The sequence below is a fragment of the Balearica regulorum genome, chromosome Z (assembly GCF_011004875.1).
Source record: "Balearica regulorum gibbericeps isolate bBalReg1 chromosome Z, bBalReg1.pri, whole genome shotgun sequence".
NCBI classification, from domain to species: domain Eukaryota; kingdom Metazoa; phylum Chordata; class Aves; order Gruiformes; family Gruidae; genus Balearica; species Balearica regulorum.
In genome coordinates this window covers 49,057,973-49,077,003 of record NC_046220.1, presented here as the reverse complement: position 1 = coordinate 49,077,003, position 19,031 = coordinate 49,057,973, and the positions used below count along the sequence as shown (strand labels likewise).

Below are 19,031 nucleotides of genomic sequence, written 5' to 3'. Positions count from 1 at the left end.
TTCATCCAGTCCAACTGCCTGACAAATTCAGGGATGACCAGGTCTACCCCTGAGAGCATTGTCCAAATGCCACATAAACACTGACAGTCATGGGGCATCAACCACCTCTCCAGGAAGCCTGTTCCATGGTTTGACCACCCTCTCAGCAAAGAAATGGTTCCTAACATCCGGTCTGATCCTCCTCTAATGCAGCTTTGAGCTATTCCCGTACATCCTGTTGCTGGATCCCAGGGAGAAGAGCTCAGCACCTCCCTTTCCACTTGCCCTCCTGAGGAAGCTGCAGAGAGCAATGAGGGCGCCCCTCACCCTTCTTTTCTCCAAACTAGACAAACCCAGAGTCCTGAGACGTTCCTCACAGGACGCACCTTCTGGCCCTTCCACCAGCTTTGTTGCCCTCCTCTGGACGCATTCAAGGGCCTTCACATCTTAAACTGTGGGGCTCAGAACTGCACACAGTACTCAAAGTAAAGCCACACCAACGCTGAATACAGTGGGATAATCCCCTCTTGTGACCGGCTGGTTATGCTGTGTTTGATGCACCCCAGGATGGGGTTTGCCCTCTTGGCTGCCGGGGCATACTGCTGACTCCTATTGTGCTCAATGCTGAGCAGCACCCCCAGACCCCTTCCTGCAGGGCTGCTCTCCAGCCACTCCTCTCCCAATTTAGACTTGTGACTGGCATTACTCCATCCTAGGTGCAGAACCTAGCGTTTGTGCTTGTTAAATTTAATGCCATTGATGTCTGCCCAATGCTGCAGTCTATCTAGATCCCTCTGCAAGGCCTCTTGTTTCTCCAAAGAGTCAACAGCACCTCCCAGTTTGGTATGATCAGCAATGCTGCTAATGGTGCATTCAACTCCTGCATCCAGATCATTGATAAAAATGTTGAACAGAACTGGCCCCAGAACTGAGCCCTGAGGAACACTGCTGGTGGTGGTGGCTGCCAGCCAGAGGTAGCCCATCCACTACAACTCTTTGAGCTCTGCCCTTCAGCCAGTTCTTCACCCAGCACACTGTGCACCTGCTCAATCTCACAGCTGGACAACTGGTCCAGAAGGATGCTGTGAGGGACAGCATCCAAAGGCGTACTAACATCCAGAAAAGCTGCATCCACCACCTTCCCTTCACCCACTAGGCGGGTGATCTTGTCGTGAAAGTGTTATCAGATTGGTGAAGACAGGATTTTCCCTTTGTAAACCCATGTTGACTGTGCCTGATGATTGCATTGTCCTTTAAATGCCTTTCAACAGCACCCAGTATTATCTTCTCCGTAATTTTTCCTGGGCAATGAGGTTAGTCTAATAGGTCTGTAGTTCCCTGGGTCTTCCCTCACGCCCTTCTGGTAAATTAGAACAACGTTGGCTAGCTTCCAGTCAGCAGGGACCTTCTCAGACTTCCAAGACCTTTCGTAGAAGAAGAAGAAAGGTTGTCAAGACTGCAAGGCTAGTTCTTGGTGGAAGAACAATGGGCGGTGACCGTAAGTTTAAAACTAGGAGTTTCTGACTGGATATAAGCAAAAATCTTTCACTGTGAGCACAGCAGCATGTTGCGCAGAGAGCTGACGTATATTTTCTCTATGCTGAATGCAACACTGAACTAAAATGGCACGTGTAACTCTGGAATTAACCTAGTCATAGCCTGCAAAAGACTTCAGTGCTTGGACTGAAATCTACTGCTGCCTGTGCCCCACTGCGCCTTCCCCCCCATACCCATTAGGCAATGGTATTTGACCTGCTTTCTAGAGTGATTTTTGGCAATTCCAAATAGAATCTCATCTAATGTTCTATTTGTTAGAATATGGATCAGTAAGTGTCCAAAACTGTGGACACTTTCATGCTGCTGAGGGGTTTGGAAGTGCAGTTCGTTACATTTTTGCTTTTAGTTCATGTGATTTTTCTAAATGCTAACACAGCACTATCTTAAAAGCTATTCAGTTTATCCAGAAAGAAAGTTATATATCTGCTCCTGAATTGCTTCTCCAGCTGCTTTATTTGTAATTATTCTTTCTGGGTGTGAATTTATTATCTTAGCACAAGATCACATCCAAATTTAACTTGCATCTTTTTAGCAGAGTAAGCTGAAAGCCACAAATTATTTTTTATGAAGATTTAAATACAATATGTTAAATTTTCTCTCTTTTAAGCTTCATTAAAGAGGTGCCAGACATAAGATGTCAGGTTCCATTGCTAAATTTCCTTCTGTCTTTGAGTACAATAGCCTTGTAATTGCTGTCAGTTCCATTAGCCCATATGGGTGGTGATTTTTCTTGATTTTTTTGCTCAGACATTATTTGTAGTTTTTCAGCTTTATTATTGATTTTATAATTATTTCCACTATTTAGGACACTTTATTAAGAATGTTTACTTAGCCAACAGTTTTTTTATCTGACTTTATTGCACTGCTGTGGATTTCTGCTGTTTTCTTAAAGGCACAGTTGTTCTCATATTTAAACAGAAGTTACCTGAATCTGATTAACCTTCTTGCTGACAAGTTATATTCTAAATATTCTCTTGATTTAGAACAACTACCTGTAGGCTGATGTTCTGAGAACTGCAGTTAACTCTCAATAAATAAAAACGTTTTCTTCATGTGTAAAGGCAACACTTCTTTTTGAATATCCTTCCATGGCAAGAAGTGCTTTGTCAGTCAGAGCAAATTTCTTGCATACTCCCACCTTAAGATCCAATGTAGTTTGAAGCTTTTGAAGAGAAGCAGTTGACCAAAACTTATTTTCTCTTCAGGTATCTCAGAATTCTTATTAAGATTGTTTTGTAGCATGTACGAACACTGCAGTTATGTGCTGTTACCTGAGCTACACAGCTGCAGAGTTCAGTGGGTCATACTGTATTTGAGTGTTGTCTTCTATTGAAGTAGATACTTGCAGTTTCCTTGGTTGTTAGCTCTATTCTGACCATGCTGCAAAGAAAACAAGAAACTGTCACCAGCTTTCATAACTAGTTGGGCCTTTCATTCAGCTAATGGTGATGTTTATAACTCTGTGATTATCCTCAAAACTAGTCAGTTGCCCAGAATTGTGCAACAGTTGTGCCCTCGAGTCCAGAGGAGGGCCACGAAGCTGACTGGAGAGTGGAGCGCCTCTCCTATGAGGACAGGCTGAGAGAGTTGGGATTGTTCAGCCTGGAGAAGAGAAGGGTCCAGGGAGATCTAATTGCGGCTTACCAGTATCTGAAGGGGGCCTACAGGAAAGATGGTGAGGGACTGTTTATCAGGGAGTGTAGTGACAGGACCAGGGGTAATGAGTTTAAGCTGAAGGAGGGTCAATTTAGAGTAGATGTTAGAAAGAAATTCTTTACTGTTAGAGTGGTGAGGCACTGGAACAGGTTGCCCAGAGAGGTTGTGGATGCCCCATCCCTGGAAGTGTTCAAGGCCAGGTTGGATGGGGCTTTGGGCAACGTGGTCTAGTGGAGGGTGTCCCTGCCCACAGCTGGGGGGGTTGGAACTAGATGATCTTTGAGGTCCCTTCCAACCCAGACCATTCTATGATTCTATCAGTTCAAACAATGTTAACACTGAGAATGTAAAAATGCCATAATAAGGAGCACCTCTTTTAGCATAACGATGTGTTTGCTAGATGATATCGTTTTCAGAAATAGTATCTTACTAGGCATACCACACTCTAAACATTCCTTTTTAGAGCAGCTAAGTATTACCTCTTTAGCTTGCTGAAGGAAAGTCATAATATGTCACCATATGCAATTCAGATTTGCTATGTAATGGAAAAAAATGGATACATATTTTAAATTTCTTTTATAGGATTCTTGCAGATCTCATTCCCTTCACCTAGAGTTGGGTTTGTTCGGTGCGGCTCAAGTTGAAGCCTGTGTCGTAGCGCTATGCTATTGAATACAAGTATGTCTTGATGAATGTTGTCTTCTGTAATCGGACTGCTTCAGATCTTGGGCTTTCTGCTCTCCACAGGTTTTTAAAACAACAATAACAAACAAACCAAATACCATTATAAATCCTTTCTAGAAGGCTTATTTGACTATGTCACTCGCTGTAGTAAAATTAACAGTATATCAAGAAAATTAACAGTTTCTTCACTGCAGTCTTCCATATTTGCTGTCTTATAAGCGAGACAGCTCAGATGCGTGAAAGTCAGTTGGCCTGTAAACATATGCAGGGAGCCTTAATGTTATGTTAGAAAAGTGTGTGTGTGTGTTGTGGGTGTGTGTGTTGTCCTTGTCTCTTTCTATATATATACTTTTTTTTAAAATTCTTTCTCATTATTTTATTTAAAAGGCATGGTAAGTGTCTGAAACTAAGGCAGTCTCTCTTGAGATGTACCACTTCGATTGGCGGGTCTCAGATCATCTAGTGCTGTGTAGGTAAAACTGACTGAAAGTCTCTCTGGTGTGCAGCACAGATTTATTGGACATGTGAACAGGAAGGATGGTTAACCAAACGGAAGGTGGTGGGCTGCAGCATCTGCAGTTCCTAGATTTATGCTGCCCCTCTCTGTGGCTGCCAGCCCTGTGTGGTGTGTGTGCATTTTTTGCCTTTCCATTTGTTCATATAGCCCTGCTTTCTCAACCTGTGTCTAGCAGATCTGTGGGAATCAGCAAGACTCTTCTCTCCCAACTTTTCTCTCTTGCTATTAGGAAAGTTGTTTCTGCTCTGAGAGCAGGGAAGTATCTGGTTTCTGCTGTTAAGCTGTTGGTATTCTAGAGGACAATCCACTCTACTCTGCTAGTTGTTGGCTGAAGCAGGAAAGGAAACTGGTGGAAGTAAGGACACTTAGGCAGGTGGTAATAAGGGGACCAGTCACAGTGGAGACAGTGGGTAAACGCCAGGAGGAGGTGATGGAGGTAGTGATGAACCTACCTTCACATCACCAGTTCTTTCCAATTTCCCACCTCTCCAGGAAGTTTAATGTTCAGATTCTCATATTTGTTTTTCCTTTCTTAGATTTTGTTTTCATCTTGTTTCCTGAAGTTCCTCAAAAATGTGCTCTTTTGACATTGTAGCAGCCTTGGCAAAGCTGGTAAAGGGAGTTGGTGATACCAGGGTGTTAAATTGGCTGTTTCTACAGTTGAAAATAGTGATTTTGCACACTTGCTTTCTGCATTATAGATTGAAATGTATTTTCTTTGTGTTTCAGGAACACTCCTCATCCATTAATCAGTGTCCTTGAAAACAGACCTGATTGCTGGCCAGTTCTACTGCAGCAGATAACAGTATTTTTCCATCAATGTCCAGAGAGGTAAATGAATGAATAATTAAAAAATAGCAGATGTGGATAACTGAATCCTATCAGTACAACTTTTTTCTTGAGGGCAGCTTTAGTGAGCAGTAAGAATTCTGTCTTTTTTCAGAAGATAATTATAAAATTTAATGATACCATTTAAAGGTTAAAAGTAGAATATTAATAAAATACTAGAATAATACATCAAAATTGATTTTTTAATAGTTTTTTCTTAACTCTTTTATGTTGATATAATTTTTATGGATGTGGAAAAATTGGTGCAAAATTGATAGCACCTTTGGAATTATTATATTATCAACAGTAAGACTCTCAAGCAAGAATGTGTTTTGTTCAATTTAATTGATCAGAGTATTTTTAAAATACTGTTTACAGACTTGTTCACTCAGCTGCTAAACCTGGGACTCATGAAGAGTCCTGTCAGATGTCTGAATGATGGAATGAACTGTGGATTTTTGCTGGTGGCTTGTTTTGAATTAAAACAGGAGTTGTTCTTGCTGAAAAGGAAAATATCTTAAATTTCCTTTGCTGCTTTTTGTGCAAAGGTTTCTGTGAAATAAAGTTCTAGACTAAGAATATAGAATCATAGAATCACTGAGGTTGAAGAAGACCCTTAAGAGCATGGAGTCCAACTGTTAACACTGCCAGGTCCACCACTAACCCATGTCCCTGAGTGCAATGTCAACAAGCACCACATGTGTTGATGTAGATGTATCACTGAGTTCTTTGTAAAGCTGTGCATCAGGGCTGAGTCTTGTTTAAAACTGACTTTTAATTTTGATTCCCTGTATATTTGTTAATGTATTGATCATTAGCTTTATTCAATTGTTTTAGTAAGGTCAAGAGCAGCTGTTATTCCTAACATAGTCAAGCCAAAATAATTGTTCTGTATTAATTTTTTCCTGGGAATCCATCTTGGTTAAAGCAGTTCCTCTTTTATATAATTGTTTAAGTCTGTTGGACAAAAACTCACAAGGAATGGATGGCTCTTTCTAATTGAATTTAGGGTTTTTGTGTTTTAAAAAGATATTTCTGAATAGTCTTGTGCAAATGCTACTTCAGAATGGCAAACTAGTCTCTCATGACATTCAGCAAGGTAAGTCACTTACTTGTAATGGATGAGGAAAAAGAAAAGAATAAAATTGAGTGTCATAATCAGCAAGTATATATTGAGTAGTATTCATGCTTAAATACTGAGTCTTTTCACAGTTGCACTTCATTGTATGGTTGCTACATACATCACAGTACTTTGTGCTAATAAGTCAAAGGGGTTTTGTGAGATTTAGTAATACCTTCAATAACACCTTTCTGTTAATTGCATCCTGTAAATTGTTGTAGGGAATGTCGCATTGCTTGGGTTTTCCTTGACAATTGTTAAGTTTTCAGTAGAAAACAATCTTGACAAACTTACTTCTTGAACTGCAGGGCACAGAGTTCATGTGTTGGCATAATGGCACCATTTCTAAGATACCTGTATTGCGAACCATCTCAGTTAAGGGAATATGCTGAACTGCGAATGGGTTTACTGAAGATCTTACTTCAGCCTCATGGTCTAAAGCACAAAGAAGCACCCTCCATGCTGGAATGCCAGATTCTTCAACTTCTATGTGATTTCATTCCACACCTTCAGGTACAGTTGTTGCCTGACCCCACCTTTTAAAAAATAAATGCTATCAAAGCAATGATAGCGTTGTTATTGTTGCCTTTCAAGTGTACAAATATAGCATTCTCTTCCATTACCTATAGACCTGATGTGCTGGTAGTATGGAAATCTAACAAACTGGCTCTTTCTGGTAGAAGGTAAAACTTTCTAATTGTTCAAGTCTGATACACCTGGTGAGATGTAAATTGAAACACACATTTACCGTAGCTATTTGCCACTAGTTGCCTCAGTAATCATATGGGAAACTTGTAGAGATACCCATGACAGACAGAATGTTGTTAAATTGGAAGATACTTGTCAAAAACATGCAATTTTTAACTTAACATGGACAACATTAAAATGAAACAAACTATATGAGACACATGATTTAAGTACTCCTAGATATTCCTTTCTTTTGTGATGGAGGGATTAGTGAATATGAAGACAAAACTTAATCCTTCTGGAATATGCTGAAGTTTTTTGATATATTTTTGAGTTGCACAGTAGTACTTGCTAGGAGCTAGGGATTTAATCTTTCAGTCGTTTTTGGTTAGGGGTCTAGGGTGTTGGTTAAAGTTAGTAGCTCTGCTTGTATAATAACTTGTATTATACACATTTAACTTGGTTCGGGTCTACTTTTTGTGATGACAGGTATATGCTGGTTTATTTTTTTTTCTAGTCACAGGGACATTTTGTCTTTATTCTACCTGAACTTCAGTACAACATTGTGTCCTGAATGAATAACCAAGTCTCTGACTTGGTGACATTTAGCCATAAAAATGGCACTGAAAAAGACTTATAAAATTAGTTATGAACCTTTCTTTCCTCCATGCGTATTGGCACTTTTTTTAAAAAATTGGAAATCTGTTGCATTTTTTTAAACTCATATGAATACTTGAATGTTTTTGTCTTGCCTGAGATATTACTTTCACAATGGAGAGGGAAATACTTCCTTCAAGAAGCCTATTTGATGGACTGTTTTATAACCTGTCATTCCTTCTCTTTTCTCTGAACCTCAGGTGGTTCTTATCATGCCTTTATGCTTAACATTATTTAATCCTCTGTATTGTGTAAATGCTGAAATGCTTCCTAGTCATTTTGTCTGACAATGTCAACCAAGCTGTCAAAAGTACAGCTTGTCACCTGCAGACTTTTCTGCTGAAAAATTCATGGACATGAGGCTTCTGGTATGAGCAGATTATTCATGGAATTTGTTCCAAAGGACTAAAAATCAGCATGTTATCCTTAATCATATAATGGTTTGGGTTGGAAGGGACCTTAAAGTTCATACAGTTCCAACCCCCCCCCGGCATGGGCAGGGACACCCTCGACTAGACCAGGTTGCCCAAAGCCCCATCCAACCTGGCCTTGAACACTTCCAGGGAGGGGCCATCCACAACTTGTCTGGCCACCCAGCTGGCTCCAGAGTTAGGACTGGAGCAGCTGGGTTTGTCTGGAACTAGAATATTCAAGAGCAGAAATGTTCTCATCTAACATATTAGGATTTTGAGGTAACCTGCTTCTTGGAACCTCTTTACTTGGCTTCCAGGTATGGAGATACTGCTTTTGGTATTGCACTTCAGTTTTTCATTTGTGTAGTAGGTAGAATACATGGTGCTCTAGAAGCAGATAACACCATTGCCTTTTCCTTTTGAGACATATGTTAAAATCTTGATTGCATTATGGAGGAAATGTCCAAGAGCAGGATATATCTGTTACAAGAAAATTTACCTCCTCTATGAAATCCACATACAGTTTGGTTTATGTTGCTGAGTGAACCCCAACAACTGAATTAATTTGCTATTGCTTTTGAGGAAAAAGGGATTTTTCTCATCAGCTACCAAGAAATCTTTTTATTCTTTCACATATTTCTATTTTTACTTCAAAACATTAAATAGCAATTCATCTATTGTTTTTTTTCAGGGAAGTTGGATAAGAGATTGCTGGGTTTAGTTTATAAATGTGTTTCTTCAAAGTCTTTGTAATATTTGCAATATTTGCAATTGCAGAGCTAACAGAACTAATTCTAAACTTGGGGGATTCTGCATAGATAGGAAAGGGGAACTAAACCAGAATGTGTTTTGGTTTTGTTTTTTAACTACCTCTCTACAGCTTAAAGATATACAGCAAGTTACAGAAACCTTGTTTTTTCTGCAAGAGCTAATCCTCAGCCTACTGCGCTATCCTGTGTTTTGGAAAGTTCAGTTATCTCAGTTTTGTCTGCAACTATTATGCTTCTGTGAAGTGTGTTTAAACATAACAGGAGAATGCTCATCTCTGATCTCCTTAATAGAGGACAACTTTGAGCTCTTAAAAGAGGTAAGAGTTCATGGGGAAAAAATAAAATAGTTTTATTAAATTTAAAGAATGTCATTTTTAAGGCAATATTTATAGACATTGATACATGACACTCATCTGCAAGTGACCAGTGTTGTTTCAAAAGCATCGTAATTTTTTTTTTCTTAGTTGAAGACCTTCAGAAGGCTAAAACTTAGCTGGTTCTGTAGATATAAGTTAACTTTTTAGTATGGGAGTTGGTTTAAACTGAGCTAAAAAGGTTTGAACGAAGTAACAAATTAAAATCTTGTTGTTACTCACTTAAAGTAGTATTTTTACACTATTCATGTTCTTCATTGCGTGTGCTGTGTCACTATGTGTGCACTCACTATGATTCATGAAGAAACTCCTTATAGGGTTTTGGTTGTTGCCTGTTTGTACTGTGTACTGCCACTGAAAAACAAAAGAAGAATTGAACCTCTTTCTTCTTCCCTTGTAGGTATTTCCAGTGCCACAGTGTATAATTGGGCTAGCGCTTCTACTGCTGCAAACACCAGAAAGTCAGCAAAAGCCTGTCTTGAGTCTAGGTAAAGCTTTTGTGAAAGAGGAATCCACACTCTTAAGACTGTGTCTTTGTTTCTTCATGTTTATGAAAATAAGCACTGCATTCCCCTAAAGTTCAATTGGGTGGTGAATTACTTTTTTTATACGCAGAATTTTTCCTGAATTTAAAAAGTAACGTTTGATCTAATGGCAATATAGATTTTTCCTGGTACACTGACTTTTTCTGTGGATGTTACTGTATTCTAAGCTCCCTGTGATCTTGGAGCTTATCTGTTTCATTTTTGAGTCAACAGCAGGATATTCTCAGCTGAGGTTCATGCATCCTGAATGGTTTCTTTTGACAGATCTTTAGAAAGCAGGCTTGACAGTCGTGGCAATGTTTGTCTGAGCTTTTGACTTAGCAGTTTTGATTAGTGGAGTTACTCCAGTAAAAATGCGGGACTGTGCTACATTCCATTATTGTATTTCTTGCTGCCATCAGGTACTTTGCTATAAATAACAGAAACATATGGATCTCTAAATAGAATTGGAGTTTTACAAAAAAATCTTTTGCACTCTAACTCCAGTATGCACATACTGTAATTCTGGGGACTGTTACTTTCCTTGACCAGTGTGTTTCCTAGAAATATTTGTGTCGTGCCTAAAAGTACAAATCACGTTAGTTCCTTTTTTCCCTACCTGATCTTTGTTTTTCCCCACCTTGTCTTAAATAGCCTACAAGCTCCTTTCCTGTTCAGAAACCCAGAACACCTCAACTATAGCCCTTACTTTGGTGATGCCTGTGCTACAGATCTTGTCTTCTACAACAGTTGGGGACTGCCTATCAGAGGATGATTGTGGACCTACCAGGCAGCAGCTGGCTGCAAATCTTTTGGCAATGTTACAGGAGGAAGGTGTGAAGGCTAAAAAGGAATTGGTAAAGTTACAAGTTTTTTTCCTTCTTTTGGGGCAGGTAGGGTATGCATTTAACAATTTTGCTGCATTTCACCTAGCTGCTTGGGAAAGACTCAAGCATTGTATAATATGTTGTATGGAAACACTCAAAAATATGTATAGTCCATAAAACTAGAGTACTGGTAAAGTGTGTTTGTATGCTAGATACTGTTTAACTTAGGAGGTGGGATTTTTTTACTTTTATGTACTGTATAGATTAAAGAATTAATGTGCATTATTAATCAAATAACAGGACTTAGTAGAAAACAAGGTTATGTATACTTAGTCTCTTTCAGACTTGCTTATTCTACTCATCCATATCCTTTTCCTTACAATCATATGTGACTGTTAGCTATTGTTCTGTCTCCTTTGGCTGAAGAGAATTACAGAACACATAAACGTCACTTAGCAAATTTCAGCTCATTATCCTGGATCTTTTTACCTGTGCCATTGGTTTTTTGTTTTTATTTATTTATCATAGAATCATAGAATGGTTTGGGTTGGAAGGGACCTCAAAGATCATCTAGTTCCAACCCCCCTGCTACAAGCAGGGACACCCTCCACTAGACCAGGTTGCCCAAAGCCCCATCCAACCTGGCCTTGAAGTTGGCCCCAGGGAAGGGGCATCCACAGCTCCTCTGGGCAACCTTGTCCAGTGTTTCACCACTCTCATAGTGAAGAATTTCTTCCTTACATCTAGTCTGAACCTACCCTCTTTTAGTTTACAATCATTATGCCTTGTCCTATCTCAGCAGACCCTGCTAAAAAGTTTGTCCCCGTCTTTCTTATAAGCCCCCTTTTAAATACTGGAAGGCTGCAATTAGGTCTCCCTGGAGCCTTCTGTTCTCCAGGCTGAACAACCTCAACTCTCTCAGCCTGTCCTCACAGGAGAGGTGCTCCAGCCCTCTGATCAGCTTCGTGGTCCTCCTCTGGACTCGCTCCAACAGCTCCATGTCTCTCTTGTACTGGGGACCCCAGAGCTGGATGCAGTACTCCAGGTGGGGTCTCACAAGAGTGGAGTAGAGGGGCAGGATCACCTCCCTCGACCTGCTGGTCACACTGCTTTTGATGCAGCCCAAGATATGTTTGACTTTCTGGGCTGCAAGCACACATTGTTGGTTCATGTTGAGCTTCTCATCAATGAATACCCCCAAGTCCTTCTCCTCAGGGCTGCTTTCAATCCATCCCTTGCCCAGCGTATAGCTGTGCTTGGGATTGCGCTGACCCACGTGCAGGACCTTGCACTTGGCCTTGATGAACTTCATGTGGTTTGGATGGGCTCACCCTCAAGCCTGTCAAGGTCCCTCTGGATGGCATGCCTTCCCTCCAGCATGTTGGCCATACCCCACAGGTTGGTGTCGTTGGCGTACTTGCTGAGGGTGCACTTGATCCCATTGTCCATGTTGCTGACAAAGATGTTGAACAGTGCCGGTCCCAGTACCGACCCCTGACAATCTGTGTCTTGCCAGTTTGTCCAGGAGAAGGTTGTGGGAAAGTGTTGAACACTTTGCTGAAGCCCAGGCAAGCAACATCCACTGATCTCTCCATCTCAACAGATGTTGTTGTAGAAGGTGATTAGGTTAGTCTAGGATGAGTTGCCTTTGGTAAATTTGTGCTGGGTTTTCCAAATCACCTGCTTCATTTGGTTTGTAATAGTTTCTAGGAGGAGGTGTTCTACCACTTTCCCAGGGACTGAAGCTAAGCTAATGGGCCTGTAGTTTCCTGGGTCCTTTTTTGGGCCATTCTTGTAGATGGGTATGAGATTTGCCTCCATCCAGTCATCAGGGATGCCCCCTGATCTCCACGACTTTTCAAAGATTATAGACAGTGGCCTTACAACAATGACAGCCAGTTCTTTTAACACCCTGGGGTGGATTCCCTCCAGGTCCATCAATTTATGTGTGTTGAGCCCTTGCAGAGAGCCACTACTGGTGGGTCAACACATGCGTTGTCATAGGTGCTTGAGTCTGGGATCTGGGATCCAACTACACTGCTAAAGACAGAGGAAAGAAGGTATTGAGAACCTCTGCCTTGTCAGCATTATTAGTAACTTGCTTCCCTGGCCTGTTTGGTAATGGGCATGTGTCTTCCCTGTGCTTCTGCTCATGCGTCTGAAGAACCCTTTCTTCTTTTTGACATCTCTGTCCAATTTCAGTTCTAGCAGAGCCTTAACCTTCCTGTCTGCATCTCTGCATTCCCTAGCAAGATTCTTGTAGTCCTCCATGGATATGTGGCTGCCTTTGCATAGCCAGTATGCTTCTTTTTTGCTTTTAACCACCCCCAAAAGCTGTATTTTCTTCAATGTCTTCTTTTTTTGCAGTGACGGTAATGGGAAATTGTTCTAGTCCCAAGAATTTGAAAAATGTTAGGATGTGGCTAACCTGCACTTCTGCTTTGCCATTGAGGGATGTTATATAGGTCTTTCAGTGTTGGCAGGCTGAAGTTTTCTCCCTAACCCGCTTGAATGAGGTGCAGCACTAAAGTAAAAATATGGTGATAGCTTTTTTTCATGCAGGTGAAATAAAGGGAGAAGGGAGTGAGTGAAAAAAAGACTGTAATAGCCTGATCTTGATTTCAAGTCCTACGATCTTGCAGGGGCATGCAACTAAACAGTACAACTTACAGATCCCGAAGCTCTTCTTAGCCTACTGTATGCCATTGGATAAAGTTTAAATATCTTTATCAATAAACTGCAGTTTCCCAGCTGTATCCAAAAGAGGTTTTTGGCTCCAAGTGATCTTGCCAGCCAGAAAGATGGCATTATAGATTGCTGAATTTTTCATATACAGTAATTGTAATGCATAAGTAATAGCATATGCTAATTTTAATGTTATTTTAAAGAGGCCATCTAAAGTACGGGGGCATGCTACCTTCCATTAGCCAAAATAAATTTGCATTGCATTCAACAGTGTGATTAAAATGAGATTCTGCAGTTTTATGGAGAACAGTTTTTGCCACTCAAAATCTCTTTTTCCCTGGTAATTTAAAGGTGAATGGGCCTGCCCTGTTGGAGTCTGAATCCCATTTTTAATGTTCATTTGGAGACCTCTTTTCAAATACTTTCTTGACTTGATTTTTTATACATGTTCTTCATCTAATCACTGCCTGCCAACTGCTGTCTTGATAATGGAAAGACATTTCTGAAAACATAGTGTTTTCTAAGGAAACAAAGATTTAGTGGGAAAGAGATGGTTTGTCTTTGATTAAGGTTTTTTGTTTTAATGAAAAACTTTGAACTTCTGCCTTAATTTGCAGGAGCTTTAAAATATACATACTTTTACATATATAAAAACCTGAGTAAGAAAGGTTCTTCATTTGTATTTTGCTACTTCCCTGCTTCTACGTGTTATCTTCTATGACTGCATCTATAGAACATTTTGTTCTGAGAAGTGAAACAGGTAAACAAAAAATGTAAAGTTGGATTAACTTAAACTGTGGTGTTATATTAAGTACTATTAAGAGTTAAAAGAATTCCTTAAAATAAGGTAGATAATACTTACACTTTTGGGATGCACCTGTCATTGTCAGGAATGGAAGCTTTTAATATACTACCAGTTTTATTGTGCCCATTTTAGTAAGGAAGCAGCACTGCAGTTACCAGCAGGAACAGGAATGATGGATGACAGGTAGAGGAGGAACTCCTGAATAGGGACTTAGCAATGCATTCAAACATCCTTAGTGCAAGAATTCATATAAAAGACTGTAAAGAAATTTATTGCAATTTACTGTTTACATTTATTGTATTTGGACCCTAAAGAAAAAAAAAAGTTTTGGATTAGTTATGTTTTTTCTTTGTTCTTTCATGGTACCTTATTTGACAATTTTGTTTGTTTCACTTCTTCTCAGGTGTCCCACAAGCTCCTTTTCCCAATAAACAGCTCTTACAGCTCATTGTATACAACCTGGAAGATCATAGAGCTCATGAGAGAGAAGACTGCAGTTGCTAACTGGTTATCTTCAGTGAAATCACTGCTACCTGTTACAACTCAAGTCCCTGCCCATGTGTTTCTGCTGCTGGCTTACCTACTGATCCAAGAAAAGGGAGACAGTCTTCGTGATGTACTCCAGGCTACTAAGGAAATAGCCAAGGCTGATTGTTCTCAGGTAAAGCATACTGTTAGTGGATTTTGTTACAGGAATTGGACTGGATCCTGCAACCTGAGAGAGGCAAGGCTGCCACAGCTTTGTGACCCCAGATCCGACAAGTGGCAACACTGTGCCTGTGTTCCCAGTAGGTACATGCACATGCAGCACACACACATACCTGTGCTTGTATGTATGTAACACAGAGCACTCACAAGAACACAAAATGGGACCAGAGGCCCCATCCTGCTCTGCTTTCTGGCTGAGCAGGATGGAGGTCTACTAGTGGGAATATATGTATAGTGTATGGGCATGTATGATATGTACAGTATGGATCCCTCCAGCAATGGGGCATAGATGGTCAGTATGCACAGTAGGTGGCCCCTGGATCCCAGTCTCACCACTTGCTGGCATCTGGACATACAAGCCCCTGAGGCTGCAGTGCCACTGCAGTTGGTGGTGCAGACTGCCCCCCATCCTGCAGAGGCAGACAGACACACACATACCTCCTCCCCTGCTATCTGGGACTCCCCTGGCCCCCAAGTATGCAGTCCACCCATTGTGGTCTCGCCCTTAGACACACACAAATGCATGCACACACATATACCCCAAGCTGGCTGGAACTTGCCTTTTGTGTGTCACTTATAGCAAAATATGTATTATGTCTCCATTTTGGAATATTTTTAGTTGTTTAGGCTAAGGAAAAAAGGACTGGCTTATTTGTTGGTATTACCTAATTAAAACATGAGGAAGTTGAAAAGAGACTACTAAACTGTTTCTGGTTTTTGGTGACCTCAAATTAGTCTCTGTCCTTTTGTGGTTACTGGAAGATTGCCAAGTCCCTTGTGATATCTGTATTCTTGCTTCTTAAAAGTATGTGCATAGTCTTTCAGTAGTGAATTCAAGCCAGAATTATGCAATATGATTATATTTATCTACATAACCTGGAAAGATAAATGGGGATATCTAGAAACAGTAATAGGTAATGCAGGAAGCGTTATACAGAAACAATCCTCTTATTTGTACAATAAATTAAGAAAATGTAGGGAAGGGAGAAGTGTTGCTTCAAATTTCGGATGTGCCATAGAGATAAATTTTATTTGCTTCAGGTTTTTTTTTAATTGCTTTCTTTCTCGTACAGTTGTTGTACTCTGCAGCACGTGAGTTGGGAAAAAGATACAGCTTACGGGATGTGCTTTTGGTGACTAACAGTGCTGAGCACTGTAGTTCTGATCCAGGGAAGCGGTCCAGGATATGCTTGCTGTTGAACACATACTGAAATGCTGTGCTAAACCAGGCCTGTTACACAGTGCTTTTGGAGATAACTCTATTTCTTAAGCCAGAGAAGTTTTTAAACCAGGTGACAGCTTCATCTGTTGCTGGTTGCCTGCTGTTAACCTTTTATGCCTCTTCTCAAATCTTTTTTAGACTGGCCTTTGTTTCGTTGTTTTCTTGTATAGGTATGTTTCATAATGCACTCAAATTGATGCAGATTTGGGAGTGTGTGATTTCTTTAATTTTTTTCCCATTTTGACTGATTTTTTTGCATTTAACTTTCCTTTATTATCTTTCTAGCATTGTATTCAGTTACACTTTTGTGTTATAATTAGGTTTTGTGGGGATTAGTTATTTTATATTTCTAGGCTTAAATGACGATAGTTCTAGGTGTTCTGTTTTCTGTCTTTAGAAACTTGAAATTTGTTAACCTCTATATTAAAGAGAAGGGTTTGTTTTTTGGATGGTATGTGGTAAAAGTAATTCTGACTCCTGTTCAGACACACAGTAACAGATTAAAAAGTCCAGTTTTCAGTCTTGAGAAAGTTGCAGGCATTTGCTGTAGAGCTACTGATAAGGACTGTGGGTGTTATGTGGGCCTGGAAGAACATGTAGAATCTGTTAACTTTTGTGAACTGTAGGATCACTGCTCTGAAAAAAAGAATGAAATATATTATTTACATCTTAGCCAAACTAACTGTAGCTGGGTTTCCACAATACTTCTGAGGGAGGAACAAAAAAAGAGGTCTTAAAAGGATTTTTCATTGTGGCATGTGTAGCATAGCATTGATTTTTTTAATTTTGTAATTATTTTTTTTTCTTGTCTGGAAGAATCATAGAATAGTTTCAGCTGGACAGACCTTTAAAGATCACGTAGTCAAACCCCCCTGCCATGAGCAGGGACATTTTCACCTAGATCAGGTTCTTCAGAGCCCCGTCCATCCTGACCTTGAATGTTTCCAGGGAGGGGCATCTACCACCCCTCTGGGCAACCTGTTCCAGTGCCTCACCACCCACACGGCAGAGAATTTCTTCCTTATATCTGGTCTGAATCTACCCTCTTTTAGTTTAAAACCATTACCCCTTGTCCTATCACAACAGTCTCTGCTAAAAAATTTATTCCCATCTTTCTTATAAGCCCCCTTTAGGTACTAGAAGGCTGTTACAAGGCTTCCCCAGAGCCTTCTCTTTTCCAGGCTGAACAACCCTAACTGGTTCAGCCTGTCTTCACAAGGGAGGTGCTCCAGCCTCCTGATCATCTTCATGGCCCTTCTCTGAACCACGTCCATGTCTTTCCTGTGCTGAGGACCCCAGAGCTAGATGCTGTACTCCAGGTGGGGTCACAGCAGAGTGGACTAAATATGGATGCAGCATACTGGCAAGAGACAGAGCAGTGAAGAGAAAATTGCAAACTAAACTGAAGGGTACAGCCAACTTGAGCTGCCTGCAGCACTATCTGTAGCGTACTTCACACTTTGCTGTTATAGTACATCCCTGTCTGTATGTGAATTAAATAGGCAAGTGTTGTGCTTTGCTCATTTTATTGTATTTTGAAGTTCCTGTTTTGTCCTGTGCATGCTGCTATCGTTATGATAATGTTAGTTAGTATGGTATTTCATTTTAGTGAATACACAAGTGGTTGCACATTCAAGATGACAGTGTTTATACAAAGCCTGAACTGCAATGTTGTTATTTGCTTTAGGAAGAACCTGTAAGGTTACACAACTTATTTACAGTTCAGAATAAGAACAGGAATTAGTTCCCAGATAGTTCTTTTTGAAATATTTATTCAGTGTCCCTGATATATTCCTTGCTGAATCGTGTGTAGAACAGCTGCCCTGGGATGTTACAGGTCTGACGTCAGTGGAAATACTGGACTGCTAGAAGTTAGAGGTGATTACTCAGATCTAGGCATCTGGTGGAAATATGCAAAATGAAGTGCTTTTTGTTCTTTTCAGGATATCTTTCCCCATCATTACTTTGTCCACTTAATGGTTGGTTGTTATTTTCTTGCACATGGATGAATTGTTCCTCTTAAAATACAGGTTTAAAATTCTTCCATTCTGTTATAGCCTTGTACCAATTCTAGAGCATTGTTAAATGACACAAAATAGCTGAGAATTAAAAAGCAGAAAAAAAGCATAACAAAATGTGCTAGCGATTCAGAACTTCACAATACTCGGAGCAAAAGATTCTTTCTCAGATAGCTGTGGCAGGAGGGCACTTGAAGCTGCTTTTGCTGCTTCATCCAGTCTTTCACTTCCTTTTATTTGTCACCTGCTTCTTGTCACTCCATTTAACTTGATGCCAATGCTGTGCGTTGTTTAAAACCTTATGGTGAAAAACAGTAGATCACAAAGGCTCTGGTGGTCTGTGGCAGGGAGAAATAAATATATTCCACTATGGACTTCTAGGTGTACTTTTCCTGACATAGTAAAACTCAAAAAAAACCTATGCTAGGAAAGCCATTTACCAAATGGTGGTAGTATTGCTGCCGATCACCAGGTACAATGGCATGCTCTAATATTTTTGGTATAAGCATCGTGTAGAATGCATTCACTGAGTTGTTATTTAACTGTTTTATGAAAAGTGGAAGCCTTGAGCGTTTTTAAGCCTTTCTTAAAAAGTGGCTGCTTTGTGCTTTTTAAGTTAAAATATATAAACAAAAAACAACACCCCATGCTTTCTTTGTTGAAAGGTAAAGGAAACCATAGATGTGAATATTGTTTCTAAAAGTGCAGGTTAGCCTTCTGAATTCAGCATACAGGTTTCCCTTGGTCATCCAATTCACAGCTAGAAAAAGGTTTTCTGCATTACGAATAATGCTAAGGTTTCTGTTATGAAGTGTTTCATTCATAAGTTTGTTGTCATCAGAGGTCTCAGGTTTTGGGTTATATACACTATAATGGGGTTGGGGGAGGGGCATTTTATGACATACATTGCCAGTTAAGATTTTTTTTTTACCAAATCTAGTATAGAAGTGGCCTTACCATATGCTATTTTAGCCCATGCTAAAAAGTTTATGTACTGTGC

At 40.1% G+C, this 19,031-nt stretch overlaps 1 protein-coding gene across 5 annotated transcripts in view; it reads left to right on the top strand.

Moving 5' to 3' along the window:
* The window catches only part of FOCAD (focadhesin), a 137,815-nt gene that overhangs the window by 26,634 nt on the left and 92,150 nt on the right, over positions 1–19,031 (top strand). For 4 of the 5 annotated variants that reach the window (XM_075739232.1, XM_075739229.1, XM_075739230.1 and 1 more), the window contains exons 7-12: positions 5,123–5,224; positions 6,650–6,854; positions 8,979–9,185; positions 9,643–9,730; positions 10,421–10,623; positions 14,487–14,744. In XM_075739232.1, the coding sequence (XP_075595347.1) occupies positions 5,123–5,224; positions 6,650–6,854; positions 8,979–9,185; positions 9,643–9,730; positions 10,421–10,623; positions 14,487–14,744 (1,063 nt within the window). The remainder of the gene's footprint in view (positions 1–5,122; positions 5,225–6,649; positions 6,855–8,978; positions 9,186–9,642; positions 9,731–10,420; positions 10,624–14,486; positions 14,745–19,031) is intronic. The other variant, XM_075739233.1, reaches the window with a different exon arrangement.